At 40.8% G+C, this 19,686-nt stretch overlaps 2 protein-coding genes across 4 annotated transcripts; one reads left to right on the top strand and one right to left on the bottom strand.

Moving 5' to 3' along the window:
* The first annotated feature begins 1,533 nt into the window (after window positions 1–1,533).
* LOC131232690 (endonuclease 1) lies at window positions 1,534–6,776 on the top strand. The gene is made up of 9 exons (XM_058229137.1): window positions 1,534–2,221; window positions 3,356–3,536; window positions 3,736–3,843; window positions 4,441–4,496; window positions 5,059–5,142; window positions 5,278–5,373; window positions 5,481–5,545; window positions 6,213–6,286; window positions 6,522–6,776. Exons 1-9 carry the CDS (start codon window positions 2,081–2,083, stop codon window positions 6,644–6,646), a joined length of 930 nt encoding a protein of 309 aa, XP_058085120.1. The 5' UTR covers window positions 1,534–2,080; the 3' UTR covers window positions 6,647–6,776.
* A 968-nt stretch (window positions 6,777–7,744) lies between these two features.
* LOC131232553 (H/ACA ribonucleoprotein complex non-core subunit NAF1-like) lies at window positions 7,745–19,112 on the bottom strand. 3 transcript variants are annotated; one of them, XR_009164897.1, is made up of 5 exons: window positions 17,889–19,111; window positions 16,451–16,528; window positions 10,784–11,949; window positions 8,329–8,466; window positions 7,745–8,090 (listed from the first exon to the last, which is right to left on the bottom strand). XR_009164897.1 is itself a non-coding variant. In XM_058229021.1 (4 exons), exons 1-4 carry the CDS (start codon window positions 18,939–18,941, stop codon window positions 8,084–8,086), a joined length of 2,304 nt encoding a protein of 767 aa, XP_058085004.1. In that variant the 5' UTR covers window positions 18,942–19,111; the 3' UTR covers window positions 7,745–8,083. The 3 variants fall into 3 exon arrangements, 2 of the variants coding, with proteins under 2 accessions (XP_058085004.1, XP_058084878.1); XM_058229021.1 differs by lacking the exon at window positions 8,329–8,466; XM_058228895.1 differs by lacking the exons at window positions 7,745–8,090; window positions 8,329–8,466 and adding an exon at window positions 8,473–8,631 and having other exon boundaries at window positions 17,889–19,112.
* Between the last annotated feature and the right edge of the window lie 574 nt (window positions 19,113–19,686).

Here is a 19,686-nt window from a genome sequence, read left to right as displayed (position 1 = left end):
CAATCAGATCAGGCTGCACATGTGAGCGAGGACCAAGAGTTGATACATGTGTGTGATAGGATGTGTGGGTGTGCCAGAATCTGCCTAATTCAAGAGTTGATTGAATCGTTGATGTCTCATTCACCGAGAGATGAACAAATTGGAGATTGGGTTCAAAGATTCGAAATCCTCTTGGCCGCCAATATTGCGCTCCGATAAAGTGATTTAAGAAAGGAAATAAAGCTAATCCTTTTGAATAAGTTGTATTTACCTTGTGATAATATACGTGAGTTTATATACTTTAGGACTTGTTCTTTTACTAACACTTTAATTCTCAAATAAACAAATATGCATATATAAATTAAATAAGGTAAAATATTGTTGATTTCATTAATGTTTGGAAATGATATTCATTATAATCAATAAATTACGAGTCAACTAAATGAATAAACAAAAGATAAAGATAAATATTTGATGCGCCTATTGGAACAGGCAATCGAGGCGAGTGTAATCAACTAAATCAAAACTTAGATGATCACAATTCTATGACTTATGGTTGCAAAAGATTACTTACACTCCCAAGGTACTGTAGCGAGAATCACTAGCCGGTAGTTATGTAAACCAAGCTAAGTTATGCTAGAAAAAAATAAAGGAAAGATAAATAAAATATAAGTTGATGTATTTGCATAGGCGTTCAAGCTTTTCTTCGATTGTTTCTTTTGTAGATTATTGAGGTGATGAAACTCTCATCAGGGTTTTCTTATTACTTTCGGATCCTTCGTGCTCATGTCGCTATTCTGAGTATGCAAATCCCTTTGATTGCTCCGGAACTACGACTTGGATTAAAAAAATAAAAATGATTCCAATTAGATTTGGACTCTAGTTTTTGGGATCTTCTTCTCATAGTTGGTCCTCTGCGGAGGTCTTTATGGTCCACTAAAGATTAGGCCTGGAATTACCAAAGTCTCTCTAGATCTTAACCACTAGATCAGATTCCGAGAACCTCATGAGTTGATCTAGAAGGGGCCCCTCTAAGAAATTGAGGTCACTCATCAACAAGATCCTATGAGATTGCCTTGATGGTTTGGAGTGCTGGAAGGAATAAATGGATAAGATCCATCACATCAAGATCTCTCATACCTTCAATCGAGGATTCACTAAATTAGATTTTAGCTCTAATTCTTCCATTTTCTTGATTCCAATTAATGTATGGAGAGAAGGGCCTGATTAGGTCAATGTGTCTATTTCTCCTAATTAGGGGTCCAATATGTAGTTGGGTTCGCTTGGATGTTGGTCTGATCTTTGGACCTTTGGAATCTTCTTAAAGGTTACAGTTGCTCCGAACGTCTCTAGAGAGATCTCCCATTTTGGAAGGAATATAAAAAGACCGCCTCACCAGGATATCTTTGGACCTTCGAAATCTTCTCAAACACTACAGCTCGTGCCTTCGCATTTACTATATACACGCCTTCGCATTTACTAAATGTGTATAGCCAAAGGAAACTCGAACGACACTACTTTTGGATATGAGTATGTTTTGTGTCAATTGCGGTCTTGTGACACTACTTTCGGATAAGAGTATGTTTTGTGTCGGTTGCGGTCTTGTGGTGTCAACACGTGACGACCTTCGATTGACCCATATCAGGGCACTGAAAATGGGTGTAAACAATCCGCATCATGTTTTCAATGGGCTTGATTTACGAACCAGCGCACACGGTGGGGTGCACGTTGAAGAACAGCCTGATTGACGAGCCAGGGCACATGGTGGGGTGCATGTAGTGAACAGCCCTGATCCAGCGCGCGTTTTTCTGAGTGACCAATCATATGTTTTCCTAACCATAGCTTAGTCTACAGTGGAGGCCATCAGACCACCTTACACGTGGCAAAATCGATGGTTGAGATGGCATGGTGACTAGCTGTCCATCCCATTTGCCAAACAGGAATCTTCCTTCAAATATGCTGAGATATGAACTTCCGGGACACTACATGGGAAACATGATGCTTGCACTCAAGGATAAGCTCTTCGGTTTCTATTTATTACTATATATAAGAATGTTACAATGTACAATGGACTCACCTCTCATGTATTGTCACTAAAGGAATGGGAAAAGGATTCGAGACAATGGATAGGATTGGTGGACGGTTGAGCTTGTTCCTGATGGTGGGCCTTTTTTTAATTTTTGCCCCTGGGGCTGGGGCATGGAGCAAGGAGGGCCACATGATCACATGCCGGATCGCTCAGGTAATTTCACTTATTGGGTATTTGTCTAATTAGCATTGTGGCTAATGAAGATTATATGGGTGAGGCTGGACCGAGTTGCTTGGTCCTTCGCGAGTTCCATTTGGAATTTTTTTGGATTCCCACTTCAATTTTTGATGGACGGCTGATATGGGTCCACCTGAGTGCTTGCCACGATCACTAATTTCTGGCCACTTTTGAGCCAGAAAGGTGTAATACGCATATACCAATCTAGACTGTCCAAATTGTGGGTCCCAGTGTGATTGAAGCATAGCCTGGGAATTTTATCAGTTGAAAGTTTTCTTTTCAACCATCTTGGCTGCTATAAATTGAACCGTTAGAAATATCTGATCTATGAGAATTTTCATCCGTATTCCATCCTCAATGGAACCCATGATTTGGATAGTCTAGATTGACATACATTCCACATGTATCAGTGCCAAATAGTAGTTATGTGGGCCATCTTGTATTATTGTCTACATTAGGAAGGTATCGAGTCTGATCTCAAGCTTGGGCTATACAAACACCAACCCGATAAAACTTGGGTCGGGCTTGGGTTGAGGTCTTGGGTTGCCCGACCCAACCCGAACCCGATCAATATGTAAGTTACTCATAAATTATAATTGAGTGTGGATCATCAGTGTTGAAGGCACGAGAAATTCTATGCCATCGAGTTTCATTGGTACATATAGATTGCGCGCCACACAACACGTCTTTTAAAGGGGTAGTTGTCTTATATTTTAGGTTGTTTGTTTAGAAAAAAAAAATGAAATTCTTTACAATAAATAACTACATATATAATTAATAAAATCATATATACAAAAAATAAGTGTGTATTGAAATATAATAAACAAATGTATTAATGAAAATACTAGCATATATCCACCCGACCAACCCGACCAAGCCCGCTTGGGTTGGGCTTGGGTTGAGAATTTCCAACCCGAGGTTGGGCTAGGGTTGAGGTACAGGAACCTTGGGTCGGGCTAGGGTTGAGCACCAACCCGACCCAACCTGCCCGACTTTCAGCTCTAATTCCACATGTATCAGTGCCACATAGTAGTTATGTGGGCCATCTTGTATTATTGTCTACATTAGGAAGGTTGATTATGATTAGCTAGTAATGATTTTCTCTTGTAGGCACTATTGGAGCCTGAGGCTGCACATGCTGTCCACAATTTGTTGCCCGATTACGCCAACGGAGACTTGTCGGCCCTCTGCACATGGCCCGATCAAATTCGGCACTGGTACAGATACAGGTGGACCAGTCCGCTTCATTTCATCGATACGCCGGATAATGCCTGCACCTTTGATTATTCGAGTAAGCCACACCAAGATTGAATTTTAGGAAAAATAAATTAAAAAAAATTGAGAAGAATTCAAGAAAAGATCAGTGAATTTTTCTGTAAATTAGGCTGTGTAATATTTGGTGCAACCAAACATAGCACCAGAAATAAAGTAATTCTTTTGTTGAGTTTCTTTGGATTTTCTGTAAATTATTGAATGCTTTGTTTATGTAGGGGATTGCCATGATCCACATGGAAAAGAGAACATGTGTGTCGCTGGTGCGGTCAGGAATTTCACATCTCAGCTTTTGCATTACAGAGAAGGATCATCTGACCGTCGATGTAAAGATGTTGATCATCAAACTCCCGGGTCCATTATTAGCTGGGCAGCACTTTTAAATATGATAGGCGGAAATCCAGAACACAACTCAAAATAATCCCATTTTGAAGATGTTCTGGATCACCCACCTCATATCTAGACAGCAAGAGATGTCTGTGCACTGAGAATCAGTGCACACAAACATCTCTAACTATTATTACAGAGGCTGAGTTCACATTTTGTGAGAGAACAGATAACTCCCTGTTGTGCACCGAATTTGTGCATGTGAGGCCCATTGTTGGTTTATCCACACCATTGATCTGATGTCCTCATCATGGATGGGCCGCGCCCAGAATATCTCATCAACTGGTAAACTCCTAACCTCTCCGTTGTTGGCATGCAAGAAGAAATGTAATAACAACTCACATTCAATGGTTAATCTTTGGATTTGAGAGAGATTCCAGGCATGGCCCATCCATGGAGAAATAATGTAGGAGCCATCAGATCAATGGCTTGGATAAACAAACCATTTGCTCCACATGTAGGAACTCCGTGCACAATAGAGAAGCTTCTTGTAGTTCATTTCAAACTCTTTAAATTCTCTTCATTGTCTTTAACAGATAATATGACTGAAGCCTTGTTATTTTTATCACACTTCATGGGAGATGTCCATCAGGTATAAGAACTAAAATATTCTAATGCGAGGGCATTTTCACACCGGGCTCGGGTAGCTTGTGGGATGTAGGGGCACACTCAGGACGGGTGACTCGTGTGAAGTGAAACCCATGTGATGTGGGGTCCACAAGGGGGGTTCGGCCGAGGTCCTAACCTATGAGATGTGGAGCTTGAGTCATGAGATAAAGGGATTGATTTGCCATGCTCTATCAGTTTGAGCATTTAGAGCAAATGGTTAATTGTCCCGTATCATATTCCCTCTAAAGCTATGGTGTGCCCACATGCACCAAAACAAATGATCACCGCCTAGATGATCTGCCCAAAAATCACGCGGTTCAACTCATCAAGTGGCCGAACATGTATCAAAACAATGGACTGAGAGATTTGTACACTTGGTCCTCCTGATGAGCTGAACAAGCTGATTCTCAGACCATGTCTTGGACCCACCTGATGAATGGTTCAGGGTGCTGCATGTGAGATGAGTGTGGACTTGCATGTATTGCAATTTTCCATTTCTTCAGCTTCCTTGCCCTGTAAAAAGCTTCTCTTTTTGTTTGGTGCAGCCTCTGCATGTGGGATTCACCAGCGATCAAGGTGGAAACACCATACAATTGCGCTGGTATCGGCACAAATCCAACCTTCACCATGTGAGTAGTACAGTGAACCATGTGTCAATCTGATGATGATGATGATAGTAATAATAATAATAATAACTCAAGAAAATTTGACATCTCCTTGATTTCTAGCTGTTTGTAATTGACTATTATCTTTGTAATGGATAGGTGTGGGATAGGGAGATCATCTTAACAGCTATTAAAGAGCTTTATGGGAAAGACGTGGATCTGTTCCAAGAAGACATTCAAACCAACTACACTAGTGTAACTCTCTTATCCTTGCATCTGAGAAGGGGCTCTTCTTTCAAGCAGTAAGCACAAGTACATTAGTTTTATCTCTACCTTTTGGTGTTGACTTTGTTATTGGACAGGGGATATGGTCAGATGATATCTCATCTTGGGGAGATTGTGATGACCTCTTCTCTTGCCCAAATAAGTGAGTGAATCTATCCACACATGCATACATACATATACACATGCATGCATGTATGACTATGTACCTACGTGTATATCCATGTATATGCACACATATCGCATTACAAAGATACTTTTCTTCACCATCTTATGTATATAATGAAGAGATGGACTAGAGGGCCATTGGCATGCATAGAATTCGCCACTTTCTATGGACACACTAGGTTCCAAGAAAGAGAGATCAGTGGAAATAGGCATCTCAGCTCTTTTGAAAGAAGTCATCTTCATTGCTTTGGACCTTTTCTTTTCTTTTCCAGAGAACTTATTGAGTTCCAAAGCGAAGTGTTGCATGGAGCAATTTGAGTTCCTTAAGTGGAAAACGAGCCTGAAAGGCATTTTGGGTGTTCCCAATTTGGAGATTCATGGGACTTATAGCTTCCCTTTCTTTCTTCCATTTTCTTTTCTTCTGTTAAATCTCGCTTGAGACTCAGGGTGGAAAACCCAAGAGTAACGTTTCTCAAGCTGCCCCAAACACTCAACAGATCCATAAAGAAAAACGAAGCCCATGAGGATTTGGGTTGGTTCATCCAAATAGGCCCTAATAAACCACCAAATGCATTTTTGATAGTTTCGCTTTTCAAACAGCTAAGTGAGATTCATATTCTTTTTTCTCGCTGTTTATAAACAAGGTACGCTGCTGAGAGCATTAGCTTAGCCTGCAAATGGGGTTACGAAGGCATTGAATCGGGTGAGACTTTGGCAGGTATGATCTCAACCTCATAAGAAATCATTTGCATAAGAGAATCAACTCTGAACCAATATTCAGAGCTCAGAATCTGTTTGGCTGTTCCAAGGACAGAGTCTGGCTGGTGAATTTTCTTTGCTCATTAGATTGAGTTGAACTCAGAAGCTAAAAGACTAATGTCTGAGTAAACTCAGTGCTTCTTTTTGAATAACGGCTTTCAAATGACTCAAACTAACAGGCTCTATATTTGCAGATGATTATTTCAATTCGCGTTTTCCGATCGTTGCCAAACGAATCGCGCAGGGTGGAGTGAGGTTGGCAATGATTCTAAATCGTGTGTTCAGTGAACACAATCAAGAGATCCCACGGCCAACCTGAATATCACTAATCCCATGTCATTAACTTGACTGATTCAAGTGTAGAATAATCTCCAAACAACATGTATCATTGATATCTTAAAATTGTAGTAGCATCCAAACATTTGAATGGTGTAAGCCACTTTTGAGTACCTACATGCTAATAACTCCTATTTACACACACTAGACCTTTCTGGAGAAAAATCGCAACTCTCTCAAAAGAGGAGTTATATACAATAAAAGGAAAGGATGTATAGGAAAAGACATGCCCTCAAATACAAAGATATGACAACTTTATTCTAAGACTAATATATGCCTACACAAAAACAATCTCTACATGCTTCGTATGTTCATGGAATATAGGGTTCAAAGAGATGAATGGCAGCTTGCTTATCACAAAAACATTTTCATTGGTTTTTCAGTGATAGAGCCGTGCTCAGACATCAAGTTCTTCAACCAAACTAATTCACGAACAGTATTAAGCCATGACACTGTATTCAGCTTTTGCACTTGTTCAAGCAAACTACAGTTTGCCTTTTACTCTTCCATGACACTAAAAATTGCCACCAACATATGTACAATACCTGGTAGTTGACCTTCTATCTCCAGGAATACCAGCCCAATTGGCATATGAACAAGCACACATATCGAGATTGTCATGCCTTGGGAATAAAATGCCCTTTCCCGGAGAAGCCTTAAGGTATCGATGAATCCTATTGACCCCCTCCATATGAGGTTCTCTAGCCATCAGGTCTCGTGATTGTCAAGTATATTAGCTTCTCCCCAAGCCTTTGATAGAAAACTATGATCACTTAGGAGATGCCCTCATCTGTAGCCAGTAGATGATTGACTTCCATTGGGGACTCAAATGGGATTACTCCCCAGTTTCCTAGTATCTTTCTAGAGATCTAAGATTTACTTCCTTTGGGAAATAAATATACCTCTCCTTACACCAGCAAACTCAATACTAAAGACTGTAGGTTAAGGGACCTAGGTTCTTGATGTCAAAATGTGTTCCCAAATAGGATTTATGGCCTTGAATTGTTTCTTCAATGATCTCCTATGAGGATGATTTCGTCAACGTATACAAGTGAAAATAGCATGCAGTGAGAGTAGCATCTGACCAAAGAAACCTTAGGGACATGCATAACAGTGAGAAGAGCTTGAGTGCCCTCAAGCAAATGTCTATTCTTGCACAAGGAGTTGAACATCTAGTCTATACCTCAAGGGAAAAACTATACAAGTATGTTTTGCTAATTGATATGTTTCACATGACAGTTGAGAACGCTTAAAAGTGAGAGGGACTAATGGACAATGGGGCATGACCAAGTCTTAAGTACCACAAAGTAACATCTTCTTGGATATGAGATAACCAGAGAGGATGCTTTTTTAGGTTTAGTTGGTCCAAAAAGGTATAGCACATGCTCCTCACGACCCCCACCAAGAATCTTCCTGGTCCTCAAGTCCTGAACAATACACGACAAGAGAAAGAAAGTTATACTACAATTCAGATCTTTGGTTAGACTACTAACAGCAAGAAGATTAGATGGAAATGTGGAGACATGCAAAACAGAAGATAAGTTATGGAAGAAGTAACTTTGGCTTTTCCTCTCCCAGAGATTGGAGTAGAGGATCCACCAGCAAGTTTGACTTCTTCTAAGATGCAGACTGAATGAAAAAAAAAGAAGAAAAGATCACGCTTACCAGTCATATGATCAGTGGAACTTATATCAATAACCCATGTAGAAGTTGAAGGCTAGCATGATGAGATAGCATTGAAGGCAGCCTTATGAAGACTAGAACCATAAGAGGATGGAGCTTCAGAAGCCATCTCCAAAGCCTCTAGATATTGAGAAAGCATACTGAACTATCAGTGGGAGTTTATGTTTGAATTCCATTGTGATCCTTAATAAAAGCTCTGATCTCCAGAGCTCATTATGGAATGAGAACTACCTTCGTCTCTTCCCTTACCTTTACCACGAACTGTCTTTCAGTTTGTCATTCGGTCTGCCCATAAGAACCCAACATATTTCCTTAGTGTATTCTTTTTTACCACAATGTGAACATTTTCTACCTCCAGTGAGACGCCCTCTACCCATATTTGTTTTGATGTTACTCTAAAAAATAAGAGCAGAAGTATCTAAAGGCCAAGCTATCATGCTTATTGGCAGATCCTCTTCATTTACCAAGTACAGCATCTCCAATGCAACCGTATTAATATTATCATTTCCAAGAATCTGAAATTTGACGACGTTAATTCAGGTCTCAGTCTGGCCAGTAACTGAAGAGATGTTGCATTTCTACATAGTCAGTATACTTAACGATGGAGTATACTTATTGGCCAGTACCTGAAGAGATTTTGCCATTGTCCGTGGACATGTACATAACGATGGAGTATACTTATTGATCTCTTTCCGAACCTACTTTAATTTACTGTAGTATTCTAAAACAGAGAGATTGCCTTGCTCCATATTCCTTAATTCAGTGGGCAGTGCTTCACCCTGAGTAAAGGTCTGGAAAATGATCCCATAGATCTTTGGCAGTAGATTGGAACATTAAGATTGCAAGCAAGTCCTGACTCAATTGAATTGAGTAACCATGACATCACAAGTTGATTATTTGTCTTCTAACCTGAAATTATTTCAATAAATTTTGGGTTCTCACTCGAAGGAAGATGGCATAAGCCATTGACATAACCTCAAAACCTCTTTCCCCCAAGATCTAATTCAACAGCACGAGACCAGAAAAGGTAATTATCTCCATGAAGCTTTTGTGAGACAATCACCAGCTAGGGTTATCCATTTGACCTAGATAACCAGGAAAATTGGAGGGACACTATTGCCAATCATTGGCTGAGAAACCCCTCCTATACTCATGAAGGAACCACTCTTGAATTCCATTATGTAAAGGACAATTCCACAAGCAATAAACAAACAAAGGATATGGCAAGAAGCAGCCCTTGGGATAAGAGCAATGAGGGAAGAAGCATACCATGCAATGCAAATAGATGAAATCACCCACGCCAACAACGATCTTGGCGAAACAAGCAGGCACAGCGAGACAATGAGAATGGTGCTGCAACTGATGAAGGTAAGCGACATCCATAGCAATCCCGCTGGGCAAGGGATGAAAAATAGGGCCAACGATGGAGAAATTCTGGATCTGGCTTGTGGCATCAGATTCACAATGAATCGAGTCTTCAAATCTTGCCAGAAATCCATCCCTTGGGCAACCCCCATGGTAGAAAGCTCTGGTGCCATGTTTATATGCACTAGAACTTCTTGGAGAAAAATCACAACTCTCTCAGAAGAGATGGAACTACATACAATAACAGGAAAGGACGTATAGGGAAAGACATATATGCCCTCAAATACAAAGATATGACAAATTTACAACTCTATCCTACGAATAATGCATTTATACAATGTGTAACACAAAAGAAAGTTGACATGCACCTCTAGATGTGATTGCATGTCCGACATGGCATGTGTGCAGAAGAATCGGGCCATGCATCAGGTGGGCCCCACCATGAGGATAACCTGGCCACAGACCTAGTCTGAATGGGGTATAAGTTATAACCTGAAAATAGCATTGATTAGAAGATCCTAGCTGTTAGACTCATGGAAATTTGCTTGATGAATTGAATTGAACTGCTACTCATTTTTCATTTTAACTGGCCATTTGATGGCATCTAAATGGATGATTAACACACACACACACACAAATAGTTGGCAGTTATTGTACATGTGTGGCCCGCCTAATGTTCCCAACCCTGATATTTGGCACTGGTTGGGACAGGACAGGGGGTCGAAGGGGAACTGAAGGGCTCTAATTGATCTGTATTCTATCCATAAGATCTCAGGATCTCTTCCCATGCATGCAAAACAGCCTTCTCAGCCATTGGAACTTCCCCCACATAGCCCTAAGCCTATTTGAAAACAATTCATTGTAATGCCTTTTGCTGCACAGTTATAACATGGAAAGGAAAAGGCTAACCAGACTGCGAAGACTGCTATTTGAGAGAAGGCCATAAAATATTTCATTCTGGAAATCAGGAATAAACTAGAAAGCATTTGACAAGCACTATCAACTGGCATCATTCCAATCTAAGGAGTAGAAGCAAAACACAAATATTTAGAACAAAAAGGAAATTCATTACCCCGTTGGACGCCAACCCTGCCTGCCTGAAAAATTAGCACGGCCACCTCTTGGGTATGGCTTTTTCCCACGATTGGATGCTTGTCCTGGATTGAATTGCCGGGGAGCGGAAAACCCACCTTGAGTTATAGGTGGTGGAAGCTGTCCGTTGAATGGCTCGAAGCCAGAGACTCCTTGCCTGTTCATGGCAGTATGCAAGTGGTGGCCCTGCTGACCCTGGATGCCCATACCAACTGGTACTTGGTTGAAGCAGCTGGGGGCCATGAACCCAGGCAGATTTGGCATTTGACTAGGATCAAACTGCTGCTGAAATGGCATTCCATTCGAGCCACCCGTAAACATCTGCTGCTGCTGCTGATGCTGGTGCTGGTGCTGGTGCTGGTGATGCTGATGATCTGTTGGTTGTGGATGTGGCACCCCATTCATTTGGAATCCACTAAGCATGCCCATATGCTGCTGCTGAGCTGGCATTCCATTTGTCCAAATGGCATTGGACTGCATAAACAGGTGCTGAGGCAGAGCTCCAAGGCCTGTTGTTTGTGCTACATGTGAAATTTGTGGGACACAGATGGGCCCACTGCTGCCAAAGGAGCACCCACAGCTCCCACAACCAAATGGGCCTGGAATCTGTGGCCCTTGAAGCTGAGCTGGAACAAATGGCACACCCATGCCCATTGGTGCAGGTGGGCCCACAGCAACCGGTGCTGGCGAGCTTGAAGGTTGGACATTCTTATGAAACCGCCCCTTAAATTGAGCCCTCTTCTGACCATCAGATTCTCGATTTTCACGCCTATCCTTCCCCTTCTTTGCCACTCGCAGTGAGCGCCTATACTCAGCTTCCTTCTCGTCGTCAGAAAATTCAGCCTCATCAGAGATCTCTTCATCATTATCGCCAGATGCATCATACCCTTTCTGGTAGAGGCTCTTGTCATTGAGGACATGATCGGCAAACTCTGCAACAAAGGAGATGGCAGTGCCTTCACATATTCCGGATGGGACTTCCTTCTCAGAATTGAATCTGACCACATAGTAAGGGTTTTTAACAGGTCCGAAGATTTCATCCACCAGTCCTAGTGGCAATCTGGTTGCTGTTATCCAGAGGATGGAACCCTCATTGAGAGGGTTGTGCTTCTCTAGCCCCTCTACAATGACTTTGGCACCCATCATCTGGTAAAATTAGATGTACATATTATAATAAGTTGGGGGGAGTTAAAATTCAATCGCAAGTTAGGAGAACTCGAAACCACCCAAAAAGAAAAGTCCTGCATTGTTTTGTGAGGCAGGCAAAGCATCTGAAATAGAAAAAAAGGCACCTAACCTAAGCAACTGCTTAAATGAATGAAGGCATGAACCATTCAATAATCAAAAGTTCTAAATTTCATACAAACCAAACCATAACTCATGAGCCTTAAAAACATAAATTAGGAGTGTTAATGGTCTTATTCCAAGGAGACCACTCGGGGTAGAGTAGTAATTTTCTCTTTTCTCAGCAACAAAAGATTTTATTAAAGACCCCAAACCAGGGAAGAAGATACAAGAACACAATGGATAAGAATCCCTGTACAAAGAGAAGATCTACGGAACTTGGCCAAAGATTCTTCAATATAAATAGATTCTTTAGGGAATCTGATTATAGATAATTTCCATCAAGCAAGCCGAGAACAGATGCACTCAAGATGAAAGCAAACTCCAAAGGAGGCAGACATTTCCTGTAGGCTCAAGCCATCACATTCTAAGAGTCACCTTCCACAATAAAAGGCCCACCCATCCAGCTCATGAAGATCTCCATATTGGTTTTAATAGACAAAACTGTCTATTTGAGGATGGCAACACCATCAGACCCAAGAAGGTTAGATTACTGTGCTCATCATTAAGAACTGCCCATTACCCAGAGGACGAAGGGTTCCTACAAAGTTACTATCCATCTTATGTTTCCAACAGCCTGATGGTGGCGGGGACCTAGACCCCAACTTTTAAGGGAAGGCCAATGGTAGTCCTCAATTACCCACCTACAATCATGACAAAGATCAAAAGAGGAAAAGCCAGATAAGTCTCTCGAAGAACATCCCCAGTGCATCAAGGAATATATTTTTTGGCCCATAGATGGCCTGACTCATCCCAATTCCCAATGAAACTGATACAACTCGAAATTGACACTTCGATCCTAGTGCATGATTTCAAGGGGAAGCATCCTCCGTAAGATCTTGTCTCTGGGACGTGGATTGCTTGTTCACCGGGTCACCAAGGATATCCCAGGTGACCCAACTCTATGGGGCCCACCATGATATATGTGTTTTATTGACGGCGTCCATCCATTTTGCCAGCTAATTTTAGGCCATGAGCCCAAAAATGAAGCAGGTCCAATGCTCAAGTGGACCGCACCATAGGAAACAGTGGGGATAATGATCAAGGTGTCCCGTATCGGTATCGATTGGCGTAACGGTGCCCTCTAAAACCGATACGGATATAGGGGCGTAACGGCAATACGGGGGCGTAACGGTCTGTAACGGCGCAAAAAAAAATTTTGCCAAAAAAATATAAAAAAATATGGATTAAATCCGGAATATTCTAAGCATTTCAAATATGCATTCATTTATAAATTGGAACATGTTTATGGTGGTGTAACGGTCCACTCTTTGGTGAGAAGTTGTATCGGACTGTTTGATGAATTTATGAACCAGATAACTTGAATTTGACTACAAAATTCATATATTTAATTTTATAAATATCTAATTTATATACTTAACAATATGATATCATTTCTCCCAATAGTTCTTTAAAAAAAATGAAATTAAATTCAAGTAGATGGCGTTGCCAATTTGGGGGTGACTTGGAGGACCAATCCATGCCCCAAATCAGTCTCAAATTCATGCAATTTATTGGCATTATCCTACTTATGAATTGGTGGACATTTATTGGATAGTGAATCATGAAAAAAATCAAAAGGCCATATTTAAAAAAATAAGCGTCTACAAATTAACAATTAAAACTATTTAAACAATTTGATTTTGCCATGGTGAATTAGCAATTACAGTCCATAATTTAATTGGTAAATTTTAAGTTAATACATGTCTCGTGTACAATTTTTTAAGGGCCCAAATTAGGCGGGACCCGAATTGTGAAGTGTAGCACACGAGTGTCAAAGTTTTTTGGGCCCCACCCGTGATGAATGTGTTATATCCACACCGTCCATCCATTTTGCCAAATAATTTTAGGGCATCAGCCCAAAAATGAGGCAGATCCAAAGCTCAGGTGGACTGCATCATAAGAAACAACAATAATTAAATGTCCACCATTTAAAATTTATTGGGGCTACAAAAGTTTTAAATCAAGCTGACATGTGTGTTTGCCCTTCATCTACGTCAATGTGACCCAATTAACAAGTTAGATGAAAAGTAAACATTACAGTAGACCCTAAGAAATTTTTAATGGTGAGCATTCTATAACCACTGTTTCCTATGGTGTGGTCCACCTGAGATTTGGATCTTACTAATTTTTTAGATCATGACCTAAAATGATGTGGCAAAATGGATGGACGGCATGGATAAAATATATACATCATGGTGGGGCCATGCAACACGTGTACAAAAGCCTACCACGCACGTTTCTTTGAAAGCGGATTACGCCGTGTACCTCAATGACCTACTTGTATTAACGTCAGTAAGTCACGTGGGTCTGATCATGACGTATGTATTATATCTAAATCGTCCATTCATTTGACGAGCTCGTCTTAAGGCTTGACACTAAAAATAATACAGATCTAATTATCAAGTGGACCACACTGCAAAAAGCAGTGGGGGATTGAACGTCTACCATTGAAACCCATTTTGGGATCACAGAAGTTTTGGATCAATATGAAATTTGTTATTCCCCTTCATTCAGGTCTTTTTGACCTTATGAACAAATTGGATGGAAAATAAACATTATGGTGGGCCTACGAATTGTTTAACAGTGAAAATCATTATCTCCGTTGCTATTTTTGGTGTGGTCCAGAAGATCTTTGGATATGATTCATTTTTTGGTTAATGCTCTAAAATAATATCTAAAAATAGATGAACGGTGTAGATATAACAAATACATCACTGTGGAGCCCACGTAACTTTGATCTCCTTTGAACTGTTCGTACAACTTAGAGCGCGAGGATTGTCAGTGCTCGTTTTAGCATGACACGTACCTACAATAGCTAGATAGCTATAGCTAGTGTGTGGTACACCAATCAATCGGCTTCCGATTTCAAACGAAAAAGACGGGAGAGAGAGGGCTTCTGATTTCAAACGAAAAAGACGGGAGAGAGAGGGAAACCGAAAATCTAAAGAGGGAAAGAAAAGAGAGAGAGAGAGAGAGAGAGAGAGAGAGAAAGAGAGAGAGAGAGAGAGAGAAGAAGAAGAAGAAGGAAGAGGAGGCCCGCAGCCGCAGCCGCAGTAGGGCGAGAAGAAGAAGAAGAGGAAGAAGCAGAAGAAGAAGGAGAAGAAGGAGAAGAAGAAGAAAAGAAATTTAAAAAAGGTATGCTTTTTTTTTTTTTTTGTGTTGGCCCATAACAGCCATTACGGCCGATACGTAACCGATATGGGACACCCTGATAATGATGCCCACCGTTGAAACCTTCCTAGGGCCCACCATGATACTTAATTGACGTCCAACATGTTCATAAGGTCACAAAGACCAAGATGAAGGGAAAACAAAAATATTAGCTGGATCCAAAATTTCTGTGGCCCCCCACAAAGTTTTCAATGGTAAGCATTCAATCCCCACTGTTTCTTGTGGTGTGGTCCACTTGAGCCTTGGACTTCCCTCAATTTTCAGCTCATGCCTTAAAATGAGCTGGCAAAAGGGATGGACAGCATGGATAAAATGCATACATCACGGTGGGCCCCACATAGTCGGGTCGCCAAGCAATCCGCGTCCTCAAAGGCCACCATTCCATCCTCCATAGTATTTTCTCGTTCATTCCTTTTAACCTAACCACCTAGGCTTATAAAAACATGTACAACTATAGGTTACACAGGAGACTAGGTCAGGTGACCTACTTTATTGCCCAATGCCCAAGTGAATTGCCTTGGCCATACAAGTTCCTGCATGTCTTCTATTTTATTCTGATTCATAATAACAATTTCGTTAAAAAGAAGAGGAGGATGAGCATTATACATTAAGACAATGGATAAGAGACTCCAACATACAAAGAATGCCATGGCACACCACTTTTAGGCAGAGCTACCCTCGGTAGGCTATGATAATCAACTTGATTAATTACTCGGGGGAATCAACCAAGTACTCCAAAAAAAACTAAACGAAGTAGTCAGAAAACTAGAAGATCAGACTCCATCATATCAGTACTCGACCAAGTTTCCAGTCAAACCGGACTTGGCTCTGCTAGTCTGAGTTTATTGACCTTTTAAGCTGTAATGGTGCTTGCTGAAATGAACTGTCAATTTGAGGGTCTTTATCGTTCAATTGAGCCTTTGATGTCAGGGCTTTGTAAGTTTTTTGGGTTCCCATCCATTTAATCAGCTTTTCTAATCCTCAGATTATTCAGTTTTACAATTTTCGTCTCTTTCAACAATGAAACTATAATCTCAAGAATCTCCAAGGCTAGTTTCAAACTTTTAATAGCGAAAAAGAACTAAAGCAATAAACTGAGGTTATCAACTTTAGCTTTTTATGAACTTACAGTTAAAACCACTCCAACAGGCAGCATCTGATGATGTGGTTGCAAAACAACATCCACGGGAGGAACTGGAGGAAGTATCTGCAAGGAGGTTGTGCAATGATTATGATTACAGTTGAATTGACAATAAATACACACTTACATACCTCCAATGATGAAATTTGACATTTATGAATATGAGTGTACATGTGCATGGGTTTATACATACATGCATGCAGACTACATAGATGCCATATTACCAGAACACTATGAAATGGGTGTCATACCCTGGAAACATAGTGTACATGCATACTATAGCATATAGACTACCATGATAACGAATACAGATCTCAATGGTAGAAAAATAATACTGAAGAAGCAAAGTACGGCTGTGCGAAACAATATTCTAAGGCAATGTTTGGTAGACACCTAAAAATGAGTTCATCTCATCTTAGTTAACAGTGATTACATATTAGAGATTGAACTTGCTTTTAGGTGTCTACCAAATAGAGCCTGAATAAAGAAAAGGTAGTCTGTCTATCTATCTATCTATATATCTATCTATATATATATATATATATATATATATATATATATATATATAGAGAGAGAGAGAGAGAGAGAGAGAGAGAGAGAGAGAGAGATTTTCAATCTAAATAAGAATTAAGAAAGTAGGCTAGTTATTTCTTTTTCTTTTCTTTTCTTTTTCCCTTCTTTAAAAAAAAAAAAAAAAAACTTTTTGATGACACAGGGTGTCCCCGCCCCTTTTGAGGCGAGACTATTCCTTGCGGATACAGGCAATCACCCGCAACCACATGTGTCGGGTAATGCTGAGGACTAAAAAAGTGTCGCTTTGAGTGTACATAATGGAAAGTGTGACAAAATGCATGAGATGTAGACCAGTTTTCAATATGAAACACAAAACTAGCACTAGAAAATATTGCATGCATGTCCAAACAGAACAAAATAGATCTAAATATAAGAATCCAGCTAAAAGAATCAGTTTAGCTATCGTATCAATACATTAACATGTGCAACATGCTTCTGAAAAGTATATTGATGACCCCATCCAACATTGCAATCCAACAAATATGAATACAAAATCCAATTGAGCACTTAAATAACTAAGTCGACCCATTAATAGCCAGAATTTGCCAATCAGCTACTGTTAAGTTGTTCTGAAATATGGTTGCAAATATCTTGAACAGACTTAAAGAAAACTTCTCCACTTAAATTCAATAGCACCCAATGTGAAAGTTTCAAGTTACTTGCAAGAAAACACGACACTACGGAAAGCATTGCGAATTTACCACAAGATCATTTTTGGATTTGATGGGCCCTTTCATGACTGATTATGAATATTTTGGACTGGGTTGTCCATTTAAATTCAATAGTACCCACCATGCAAATTTCAAACTAATGTATAAACACAAAACCCTCAAGAAAACCATAGCAAGTTTACCTCAATCTCATTTTTGGATTTGACAGGTCCTTTCACGACACCTCCTTCCTCGTCCTCACTGCTAACTACAATCTCCTCTCTATCAAAATCCCTAATCTCGCCTTCTTCAACTTCTGCAACCTCATCCGCCTGGCCCTCTTTTTCTTCTTTTTTTTCAACATCATCATCATCATCACTATCATCACTATCATCACTGTCCATTTCTTCTCCACTACTTGAAGAGGGGGAATCTTCACTCTCAGTGGACTCTGAAGCACTGCTAACTTTGCCATCCCTCTGACTCACTATTTCACCGATTTCCACACTGTTTTCATCAGTAACACCTTTCTCTGTAACTCTACCATCTACATTGATGTTCTCTTTTGACTTAGCATCTCCATTGCATTTGTCAATTCTCACTGACCCATCTCTTTCTTCACCACGGGCAACATCAGAATTTACAGAAATGTCATTGCAAGCTCCAACCAAACTAACCTTCCCCATCTCCTCCTCTATAGAAATGCTTGAAAGTGCGGATTTTCCCGGTACCCCAAATCCAGGGCTTGTTAAATCAGACCCATCTGCATGTAGTTCCTCAACGTTGGCATCTTGACAAGTCTCATTCGAAAACTGAAATTCTGCTCTTTCCAGATCAGACCCAGTCGGGCATCGATCTTTAAGGCCGACCTCCAGATGAGTTTCCCCAGAAAACCCGATTTCGGCTGGTTTCGAATCACACCCATCTAAGCACGGATGAGTACCTTCAGGAAAACCGAATTCTGCCCGTACCGAATCATGCCCATCTGGGCTAAGATTCTCAACGACTATTTCTTGATGGGTTTCTTCCGAAGACATGACTTGTGGGTTTTCAGCGCCGTTTCCTTCGATTGGAGCTGAGACGTAGTCGGGTTCGAGGATCCAATCTTCGATGGAGTCGAAATCGGGAAAATGTTCGTTGAGGGTTGAGGAGAAGTCGTTGAATTTGGGGACAAGAAGGTCAGGTGGGTCTGTTGGAGAGGAGAGTAGCTTGGGGTTGTTGCAGAGGTCTCTAATGGCGGGATTCAAGCCCACCATCTCTGATCAAAGGAAGATTTTGGTGATTGAGGTAAGGTTTTGGAATTCATGCCGATACAAGAAATTGTATATATACGCAAACATAAAAGCGAGAGGCTATCCGTCTCCGATTTTGCAGGGTTCTTGGTCATTCGGAGAGAGAACGCTTAAACCCTAGATAGGGTTTAAGAAGTGAAGTCAGTGGGTCCGCTATACGTGGGCCTGAACTCGGTCCTGCCAAAGCCGATATGACAAGGCCCGAGCCGGACCCGATTAAAAGCTCTTCAAAACCGATCCCCACTCAGAAACTGGCGAAATGCAATCGGATTGAGAGCTTGTTGGGCATGAGTTGGGTCCGATGGATTCAGTGGTTCCGATTGATTGCAAGGTCAAGATTTCTAAGTGGTCCATCCGTTGTGTGGCCCGACAGATCAACGGTCATGAAAAAAGAAAACCCAAATGCGGCCAACCCATAAATTTCCTTTTCTTCTCCTGATTGTCCCACAAGTCAATAAATCCCAAATGTGGACCCATAAATCAAAAGCCTGAAATGGGAGCAACCATTTCAATGGTCTAGATCACTCTAAAAATGAGAAGAGATAGTTAAACGAACCTAGATCGGGTAAGGACCCGAAACCCGATGGACCATCCCAGCCACTACCGACTGCCTGAGTTGGTTCTGTGGCGGATATTTTATGTGTTTGGGCTGGGCCTCTGCGGTTTTATTTACTAAACGTAGGCCTCAACCGAACCGAACCACTCTATT

Source organism: Magnolia sinica, chromosome 1 (genome assembly GCF_029962835.1).
Source record: "Magnolia sinica isolate HGM2019 chromosome 1, MsV1, whole genome shotgun sequence".
NCBI classification, from domain to species: domain Eukaryota; kingdom Viridiplantae; phylum Streptophyta; class Magnoliopsida; order Magnoliales; family Magnoliaceae; genus Magnolia; species Magnolia sinica.
Note: the sequence above shows the minus strand (reverse complement) of the source record. Positions and strands in the feature narration are given on the sequence as shown.